This window comes from Symphalangus syndactylus, chromosome 6 (genome assembly GCF_028878055.3).
Source record: "Symphalangus syndactylus isolate Jambi chromosome 6, NHGRI_mSymSyn1-v2.1_pri, whole genome shotgun sequence".
NCBI classification, from domain to species: domain Eukaryota; kingdom Metazoa; phylum Chordata; class Mammalia; order Primates; family Hylobatidae; genus Symphalangus; species Symphalangus syndactylus.
In genome coordinates this window covers 75,263,390-75,274,527 of record NC_072428.2, presented here as the reverse complement: position 1 = coordinate 75,274,527, position 11,138 = coordinate 75,263,390, and the positions used below count along the sequence as shown (strand labels likewise).

The 11,138-nt window shown below is 37.3% G+C and overlaps 1 protein-coding gene across 1 annotated transcript; it reads left to right on the top strand.

The window, feature by feature from the left end:
- The first annotated feature begins 1,197 nt into the window (after positions 1–1,197).
- On the top strand, positions 1,198–7,578 carry LOC129484740 (putative tripartite motif-containing protein 49B). Its single transcript, XM_055283227.1, has 6 exons — positions 1,198–1,608; positions 1,873–1,968; positions 3,760–3,990; positions 4,703–4,725; positions 5,892–5,989; positions 7,079–7,578. The coding sequence occupies exons 1-6, from the start codon at positions 1,198–1,200 to the stop codon at positions 7,576–7,578; spliced, it is 1,359 nt and encodes a 452-aa protein (XP_055139202.1).
- The last annotated feature ends 3,560 nt before the right edge of the window (positions 7,579–11,138 follow it).

Genomic DNA, 11,138 nt, shown 5'->3' with positions numbered 1-11,138 from the left:
ATGTATCTGTCCTCAAGCTACACATGATTCTACACGAGAGGGAATTCATCAGGATAATTCGTTTGCTTGATTATGGAGTCTGAGCAGTTCCAAATATAGGCTGTCTTTAAGCTGATGTCCTGAGGATACCGGTATCTTGACTGAGCTCAAGGCTGAGAGCCTCAGAACCAGCTTCAGGGGAAAGAAAGAGGAAATTGCCTTTTCTCTGGCCTTTTCCTTTTGTCTGAGCTACCAGCTGATTGAATGGTGCCCACGCACATTGAGGGATGATGGTCCCACTCGGCTCACCAACTCACGTGTCTCTCTCCTCTGGAAACAGCTTCACAGACTCACCCAGAAACAATGCTGCGCCAGTTCCCTAGATGTTGGTTAATCCAGTCAGACTGATACCTAAAATTCACCATCACACCATAGAAATATAATTACACCTCTTTAAGATTCACAAAAATCCTACTGTATGTTAGTTCAGAGTTTGGGTATCCCTAGGAGAAGTTAATTTAATCCACGAGAAAATAAAAAGGCCCAATATCTTTAATTATTTTTTCTCTTCTATTCAACCTAAATTGGCTTAATTGCTGTTTTTTATTTGTTTATTTGGTTGGTTGATTGGTTTTTCTATTTTCTTTTGGTTTTGGTTTTTTATTTTACTTTAATTTTATATTATTTTAAGTCTTGAGATAAATGTGCAGGACGTGCAGGCTCGTTACACAGGTAAACATGTGCCATGGTGGTTTGCTGCCCCACTGTTGTGTCTCTCTCTAAAAATATGTCTTAAGACCCTCTAGCCATCTTCTCATATTTCTTTGGCCAAGGCAGTTTTTCCCACTCTTTCATACTCATTCAGCAGTTACATGAAAGAAGAATAGGAACAACTACAACTTATTCTAGGCCACTTAGAATCAAACCCAATTTCCAGATGCACATTGAGAAATGGGAAATTGAATAGATTAGTATTATGTTACAGACAGGAACCAGGAATAGAAGGGGTTGTGAGTCATCTAGTCAGTAATATCTACTATGAAGCCGGGAGACTCTCTGTGTGAGATTTTTACTTTTGTTACAGAAGAAATAGTTTGCTGTGCTTTAATGAACACTGTCAAGAGAAGAAACTAGAGCTATCACTTATCTCCACATGTTCAGAAGCTTTTCATCAACCCAGACACCAAAATGACATGTTGCTCTTTCTTCCTCAGAAACATGAATTCTGGAATATTGAAAGTTTTCCAGAGGGAAGTCACCTGCCCCATCTGCATGAACTACTTCATAGACCCGGTCACCATGGACTGTGGGCACAGCTTTTGCAGGTCCTGTTTCTACCTCAACTGGCGAGACATCCCAATTCTGACTCAGTGCTTTGAATGCATAAAGTCAACACAGCAGAGAAACCTCAAAACCAACATTGATTTGAAGAAGATGGCTTCTCTTGCCAGAAAAGCCAGTCTCTGGCTATTCCTGAGCTCTGAGGAGCAAATGTGTGGCACTCACAGGGAGACAAAGAAGATGTTCTGTGAAGTGGACAAGAGCCTGCTCTGTTTGCTGTGCTCCAGCTCTCAGGAGCACCGGGATCACAAACACTGTCCCATTGAGTCGGCTGCTGAGGAACACCGGGTAAGTGATGCGTCTGAAGATTGATTTCTCTAAAGGATGCATAAAATTCCTGTGGGTCTCTTTTCTTGGAGATTGGATAAAGCCAACTCTGAGTCCCTTTAAGCAGCTCTGTTTGGGCTTTCTTAGTTTCCAACCTCCGGGCTTTGACAAACATGAAGGGAAACAAAGGAAATGCCATTTACTAGGGGCTTATTTGTCTCTAATTCTGGGCCCCTCCCTATGTCATGGTCTGCACTGGTGCTTCAATTTATGGCTCTTTTGCAGGAGAAGCTTTTACAGATAATGCAGTCTTTATGGGAAAAAGCTTGTGAAAATCACAGTAACCTGAATGTGGAAACCACCAGAACCAGACACTGGAAGGTTAGTCCTGTACTACTCTACCTTCTCCAGGAACTTATGGTGGGCAAATGGGTGACTCTTAAAATAGGAACTTGATATCAAACTGTAATGTTTCTGGGATTCAGTAAAAAAAAAAAAAAAAAAAAGTGAGAGAAAACATTGAGAAAATGTGGCCTCATTTTTATATAGAATAGTATGCCTGTTAGGTAAGATTTCTAAGAAAACCACTGATGTCACCCAAAGCATGCTGGTTTGTTTCATACAAACCTGTAGTTATACACCAATAGATCCAAGAAACTGGGCCATCTCACAGCAATCTATATGTGCTGGTTGGATAAATGCTGGGCATAAGAGTTATTTGGCGGTCATGGAATGCTCAACTGAAACTTCTGAGTGTCGGTCAGCATTAATCTGAATGCTGGTGTGCAAGTAGTATTTGGAATTGTATGGATAATTTGAGGCAGAAAAATTGACAGGACAAATCTAGGGCAACCATGAAATTAAGAATCTCAACTAATTAATGTGGAATAATACATAACATATGATGAGAAAAGTGGTGAGAAATACGGATTTGTGTCTTGAGGGAGACATGTAAACATGCCAGAAATGTGGGAACTAGTATCTAAATATAAGGAGAACTCCGAGGACTTCAGAAAAATATTAAAAATAATTTTCTCTTTGTGGGTGTGTACTTTGAGTGTATGATAGCTAATATTAGTTTGTTGAAAAGTATTTCATGAGAACCTAGTCTATGTTGAATATTAAATTAGAAAATATACTAGTAAAGAAGAAAGGAAGCACCTTTGTCCTCACAAATGATACAATCCAAATGAGAGAGTCAAGTGGTCAATAAGCAAATATATGCAATACATGATGTATTTGAGTGTGGTAGGTTTTTTGTTGGAGAATAATCAAGCAGGGAAGTAGAAAAGGACAATAGATGCCAGAAACTGGAGATTAGTGTCTGAGTTTTAAATAGGGTGGTCAGAAAAAAGACTCACTGAAAAATTCAAATTGAAACAAAGTTTTCAAGAGGAGGGGGAACACAAATGTGTGTGTGGATATATATGTGGACAACGAGTGTGTATATATAAGTATGTGTGTATATATATATGTATATGTATGTGTGTGTGTTTGTATACATATATTTTATTTATTTATATATACATATATATATATATATATTTGTAATTCTAGTTGGAGAGAACAGTATATGCAGTAATTTTGAGTTTGTGTACATTTGGAGGCCTGAGGAACCACAAAGAAGTCTATGTTTCAGATTGGGATGACTTAGAAAAAGAATGGAAGGAAATGAATTCAGAGAGACAAAGATGGCCAAATCATAAATGCAGCCTTATTAGGATAGGTTTTGCAGGGTGAAACGCATTTAGCTGGACATGTTAGTCTAAGGTCATTTTATATACAATGAGTTTAAGCAACTTGTTGCATATCTCGGAAATAGAAATATTTGTTTCCTTTCTAGTAACTATAGCTCTATACTCCAACTCTTAAGCATGAACTTTTCTTATTTTTCCATAAACATGGGCTGGAATAGAGAAATTCGAATTGTGTTTTTTTATTTCCAACTCTCTTAGAAAACACATTATCTTGAATAAATTTAATGTAATTGGTCAGATACAGCTATGTTGATCCTTATGCAGAAAGAAAGGAAAGGAACAAAATTTGTAGATTCTAAGAACTGGTAAGACTGAGGTTTAAAGTATTGGATGTTCGAGAGCCAAAAGAATCCGTGAGATTTAATAGGAGAGGAATAAGTACATTTCTCTATTGACTAACCCATTATCACTGCAGGATTATGTGAATTTAAGGCTAGAAGCAATTAGAGCCGAGTATCAGAAGATGCCTGCATTTCACCATGAAGAAGAAAAACATAATTTGGAGATGCTGAAAAAGAAGGGGAAAGATATTTTTCATCAACTTCATTTAAGTAAAGCCAAAATGGCTCATAGGAGGGAGATTTTAAGGGAAATGTATGAGGAGCTGAAGGAAATGTGCCATAAACCAGATGTGGAGCTACTTCAGGTACAAACTCACAATGTGGTTTCAGGTTTTTGACTATTCACATGTATAAGTATTTTCCTCGTGGCTGAAATCCATCTCCCTATCTTTATTTCCATGATGTGTTTCCAAAAACACATTCACATAACTAATGCTACTTTTTGGGAGAGTATAGCCCCACCAAGGGATTCCACCAGGCCAAAAGTCCTCCTACTTTATCCACCAGCCACAAAACTTTATGGAATGGTCAAGGTAACAGCCCCAAGAAATATTCCCAATCTAATTCAATAATAAACTTTGGGTTGTTAAACATGTATAAAAGAGTGATTCATTTACATTTAGGTTAATTTGGAAACATGGCAAAATCAGAAGTTTTAGGAATCTAGGTTCGTGTTAACATTATTTTGGGGTACACTCATTTGGGTAACAGGTTCAGCTAAAGATGACTGCGTAGGTTTTTCGTGGTTAACACAGAGCATAGACCCTCTGGACCTCTTCTCCCTTCACTTGTTTAGAGAATGTCTTCAAGACTCAGACTTTCCCAGGACGTTAATTAATGACAATACAACTGACTGGGTTTTTCATTACAGAAGAAATAGAAAATGCTTTCCAGAAGAGAAGATGGTAGGTGAATAATATCTTCAGAAACTTAGTACAAATCTCACACTGAACTTAGTGAAAGATGCATCTTGTGAAATGCACTAAATCTTTCTTCTTCTTCTTTTTTTTTTTTCAGGCTTTTGGAGACATATTACACAGGTGAGTGTGTACCTAGATTTCAGCATATGTTATTTAAGATGCCACGAATATCAAAGCAGGCTCTATTAAACTCATGGCATAAATAATTAAGATATTGATACCACTTTTTTTGCATCTACTTTCGTTCCCACACCTTAAAAGACAAAGCCACAAAGTAAATAAATGAAAATAAATGAATAAAAGAAGAGAGAACTAAAACAAACAATTTTATTCCTGATTTTTTTGGGTGGGTGGATGGTGTCTCGCTCTGTTGCCCAGGCTGGAGTGCAGTGGCGCGATCTCAGCTCACTGCAAGCTCCGCCTCCCAGGTTCACACCATTCCCCTGCCTCAGCCTCCCGAGTACCCGGGACTACAGGCGCCTGCCACCACACCCAGCTAATTTTTTTGTATTTTTAGTAGAGACGGGGTTTCACCGTGTTAGCCAGGATGGTCTCTATCTCCTGACCCCATGATCCACCCGCCTCGGCCTCCCAAAGTGCTGGGATTACAGGCGTGAACCACTGTGGCCAGCTCCGATTTTCTTTTATTACTTAAAAGCCTGCACAGGAGAAGGATAAGAGTTTTGTTTTGTGGATGGTGAGAAAGTCACCAGAGGAAGCAGGAAAGAAGAGGAGGAAGTATTTTACCAGTGAAAAAGTGTTGATGTTTGGTTTTTTATACATATATACATATCAGTTAACAGTTCTGAAAAATGGATTGAAAAAAACTGTGGAGTGTTAGAAATATAAGTCTCTAGGGAAGTTCTTTGCTAAAAGGCAGATCTCCCTGCCTAGAACAAGTTTCCAGTCTTTATCTTGAGAAGGAAGCAGTGGATGCATCAGTCTCCCCAGAACCCGGCTATTTCAGACAAAAATGTCAGAGGAGTCTGCCAAGAAGTGGAATTCAGAATTTCATTTCTAAGTATTCTCAAAGCCATAAGGCTGAGGAACCTTACACATTTGGGGCAAAAAAAAAGAAGGATCAGATTGAATTCTGACTTAGACTTTTCCACCATGCTTTAAAATTTAGAAACTGTAAAGAATTAATTTGCAAAAGGAAGTAATAATTTTTGAATTATCAAATGTATGCTTTCAAAAGATTCTCATGAAATGTCTTTTACATACAAATAGTGATTTTTATTCATTTTATGGCTGTAGATGTTGTAACTGCAGGTTTTTCCTTGCAGGACTGAGTCCGTGCTGCTGCACATGCCCCAGCCTCTGAATCCGGAGCTCAGTACAGGGCCCATCACTGGACTGATGGACAGGCTCAACCAATTCCGAGGTAAGTCTCCACCCATAGTCAGCACTCCCACTTTATGTAAATATTATTATTGTTAAGATCATATAGGTAATATTTCATATTTTATCAAATATTTTACTTCTTTTAAGACATAAGTGAACAATATAACCATGCAACTGTTTGGTATCTGTGTCTGTATTTATAGTCAGTTTTATAGCATGAAGTTTGAAAGATAGTGAAAAAGAAATACTTTCTGGCATAATATGTACTCAATTATATAATGGGAAAAAGGAGTAGGTAGAAAATTTACAAAAGGAGCAAAGGAAATAATGCTCAGGATGGTGAATTATTTAATGGTAAATACAAAACTGTACATTTCTTTAGTGTATTCACTTGAACTGCTAAGAACTGTTCTTTGCGGGAATATAGTTTTCTGGAGATTCTTGGGGATTTTGTATTTTTTTAATGTGTATATATTATTCATATATTGCAAACATTTGAATTAATGGGTAAAGCTAAAAGGAAGAAATCATTTTGTGAATACAAGTACAATTACAAATGAAATTAACTTCAGTTTAATTGCAATATGAAGAGCTACATGTTAATTCTAAAATCCAGCTTCAGCCCAGAGCTAGCATGGAGGACCACAGAGAGTCTGGTCAAAGATTTTGCAGAGATCTGTTTTAAATTATCATTTATAACGTGCACATATGGATTTTTATCCAGATACCTAGAGCAGTTCTTGAGTAAGTGAAAATCTTCACCTTCTTTCCATAATGATAGCACTAGTTTTTAAGAATAAGAAACATTTCTAAATAATGATCTTGATAACAGCATAGCATTTAGGGCATAAAATGTGTAAATTTTACTTTGAAAATTGGATCGCAAGAAGTTGATCTCACATTTGGCTCTCAACATGTAAGTTTTCAAAAAAAATATAATATCTGTGGTTAGGGTTTTGTTTGTCTTGTATACAATATTAATCATCTCTATACTTTACTGGAAGTTACAAGCAAAACTGTCTTTATGACTTTACTTTTCCTGGTAAAGTAACTTCCTGATAGAACAATTATTTTTTTTTATTTACACATGTCTATGCATGTTTTCTTTTTCTTTTTTTTTTTTTTGCAGTGCATATTACTCTGCATCATGAAGAGGCCAACAGTCATATCTTTCTACATGAAATTTTGAGAAGCATGTGTATTGGATGTGACCATCAAGATGTACCCTATGTCACTGCAACACCTAGAAGTTTTCTTGCATGGGGTGCTCAGACTTTCACCTCCGGCAAATATTACTGGGAGGTCCATGTGGGGGACTCCTGGAATTGGGCTTTTGGTGTCTGTAACATGTATTGGAAAGAGAAGCATCAGAATGAGAAGACAGATGGAGAGGAGGGACTCTTTCCTTTTGGGTGTGTTAAGAATGAAATTCAATGCAGTCTCTTTACCACCTCCCCACTTATGCTGCAATATATCCCAAGACCTACCAGCCAAGTAGGATTATTCCTGGATTGTGAGGCTAAGACTGTGAGCTTTGTTGATGTTAATCAAAGCTCCCTAATATACACCATCCCTAATTGCTCTTTCTCACCTCCTCTCAGGCCTATCTTTTGCTGTATTCACTTCTGACCAGAGACAAATCAGAAATGTGTTTACATGCTGTGGGAACCCCCTTATCCGAGGAAGTCCTCTTCCTTGTGCCTTAACATACAGGACAAATAGGCTCTCTTTTATGTCTTGAATTGCCTTCTAATGTTATCAAAACTCATTTATTGTGTTACTATTAAATATGCTGAAAACACTAAAAGTATATGCATTGGTCCTTTATTAAATAATTTTTGAAAAATCATTATTCATGATCATGGCATACAGTATATTCTCTTTTTTTTTCTTTATTTCTGACTGTCACTGAGTGAAATAATAGATGACAGACATGTCTGAATGAAGTTAAAATCAATTGAAGACAGTCCAGATCTCTTGCTTCATGCAAAAAACATGGAGTGAAGTATCAATGATAAATGGGAAATGTTTTTCTCCCTCTTTATCTAACTATATCACACTTATCCATCATGTTTCATTGTATTAATCTGTCCTTTGAGGTAATATTATTTGACCTTCTATGCTGGGCTTTATTTTGCAATTCTCAACACAGATATGATTAATCCTTCATTATTAGTGTGCTCGTCTACATTGAAATACACGAGGCGATCAGACCAATGCTGGATTAATTAAATATTGCAAAAAACGTAACTAAATATTGACTCCTACCTCAAACCATACACAGTCATTTCCAGATAGATTCAAATCCTGAAAGGAAGAGGAACCTTATACAATATTCTCATAAGTATATCTTAACCAGGGAACAAATTATTAATTAAAACAATTAGTTCATTTATATTGATAATGATGACTTCTGTGTTTCAAAAAACATTATGCAAACTAGTAGTGGAGAAAGATATTTACCCCAACATACATAAAGTAAAATGTAATGCATGTATATGATGAATACTTAAATTGTAATAAATAAAAGACAGTGAACTCAATAGAAGATTGGCTAAAATATCTGAACAGACACTTTACAGAATTGGATACATAAATAACTAGCCAAATATAAAAAAGTGTTCACTTTCATTAGTCTTACAAAAGTAAGAATTAATCCACCAGTTGTACCACAGGCCCCCATACAAAAATACCAAAATTTAAAGACACACAATAGTGTGTGTTGTCAAAGATACAGAATAAATGAAATTTATTCATGGCTGGAGAGATGTAAATGGAAATCCTTTTTGGGAAACTGACTATTAGCATTTATTATGGGCTAGATATTCTAATTCTAAAATGTAGTCAACTGATCGCCTATATATACTTCAACATACACAATATTGTTCACTGCATCAACTTTTATAGTAGCTCCAAATCAGACCCAAAATATTCTTAAACTGTAGAATAGCTAAATAAATTTGGTGTATATATGCAAAATAATCCTATAAAACAGAGAATAAATAACTCACTGAATGCAACAAAGTTGATGAATCTCAGAAACAAGATAATAAACATACACCAATTTAAACAATAAAATTGAAGTTAAGAAAAGACTCTTCCATGTATATGATATATTGGTAATTGTATGCTCTTTATGGGTTCCATAATTACATGAACACTGTGGAATTATAACTTTTAAGACCCAAAATGGCAAATAATGCATAAGGTAGTAGAATTAAAAAGAGCCCAGGCACGTTGGCACTCCCAGCACTTGGGGAGACCAAGGTGTGAGAATGGCTTGTGGCCGGGAGTTCCAGACCAGTGAAGGCAACATAGTGAGACCTCATGTCTACCAAACATTCCTTTAGAAATCAGCCTGGCATGATGGCACATGCTATAGTCCCAGCTACTCAGGAGGCTGGTGCAGCAGGATGGCTCATGCCCAGAAGATCCTGGCTGCAGTGAGCCATGGTGGTGCCTTGCAGTCCAGCCTGTGACAGAATGACAGTCTGTCTCAACAGTAAAACAAACTATCATTACTTGACATAACACAAACCAATATATTATAAATGCTCTAATTATAGGTATTTTAAATATTGATGTTATTTAAAATAACTGAGAAAGCTGAGATAGCTACATGTTTGCTTAGACCAGACAAAAGTGCCCTGGGAAGTAAGTTTAAAGTATTTTTATTAGAGTAAGTGAGGATGAAGTGCTTCATTACAAATGTGATACACACCAGAATCTGCTATGAATAGTCACATGTCTAGAGGATTTGTGGATATCTAGGTAAGCAGTAATTCTTGGGTGCCTGAAGCCTAGCAGGTTCATATTCAGTGTGTCTTCTCTGGAGATGTCTTTGGAAAGTTTGATTTTTTTATTATATTTCAAGTTCTAGGGTACATGTGCACAACGTGCAGGTTTGTTCCATATGTATACATGTGCCATGTTGGTGTGCTGCACCCATTAACTCGTCATTTACATTAGTTATATCTCCTAATGCTATCCCTCCCCCTCCCCACACCCCACAACAGGCCCCGATGTGTGATGTTCCCCTTCCTGTGTCCAAATGATCCTGTTGTTCAATTCTCACCTATAAGTGAGAACTTGCAGTGTTCATTTTTTTGTCCTTGTGATAGTTTGCTGAGAATGATGGTTTCCAGCTTCATCCTTGGCCCTACAAAGGACATGAACTCATCATTTTTTATGGCTGCATAGTATTTCACATTGCACATGTGCCACATTTTCTTAATCCTGCCTGTCACTGTTGGACATTTTGGTTGGTTCCAAGTCTTTGCTATTGTGAATAGTGCCACAATAAACATACGTGTGCATGTGTCTTTATAGCAGCATGATGTATAATCCTTTGGGTATATACCCAGTAATGGGATGGCTGAGTCAAATGGTATTTCTAGTTCTAGATCCTTGAGGAATTGCCACACTGTCTTCCACAATGGTTGAACTAGTTTACAGTCCCAACAACAGTGTAAAAGTGTTCCTATTTCTCCACATCCTCTTCAGCACCTGTTGTTTCCTGACTTTTTAATGATGGCCATTCTAACTGGTGTGAGATGGTATCTCATTGTGGTTTTGATTTGCATTTCTCTGATGGCCAGTGTTGATGAGCATTTTTTCATTTGTCTGTAGGATACATAAATGTCATCTTTTGAGAAGTGCCTGTTCATCTCCTTTGCCCACTTTTTGATGGGCTAGTTTTTTTCTTGTAAATTTGTTTGAGTTCTTTGTAGATTCTGGATATTAGCCCTTTGTCAGATGAGTAGATTGCAAAAATTTTCTCCCATTCTGTAGGTTGCCTGTTCACTCTGATGATAGTTTCTTTTGCTGTGCAGGAGCTCTTTAATTAGATCCCATTGGTCAATTTTGGCTTTTATTGCCACTGCTTTTGCTGTTTTAGACATGAAGTCCTTTTCCATGCCTATGTCCTGAATGGTATTGCCGAGGTTTTCTTCTAGGGTTTTTACGGTTTTAGGTCTAACATTTAAGTCTTTGATCCGATTCAGGAGGTGGAGCCAAGATGGCCGAATAGGAACAGCTCCGGTCTACAGTTCCCAGAGTGAGCGATACAGAAGATGGGTGATTTCTGCATTTCCGTTTGAGGTACCGAGTTCATCTCACTAGGGAGTGCCAAACGGTGGCTGCAGGACAGTTGGTGCAGCGCACTGTGCACGAGCCGAAGCAGGGCGAGG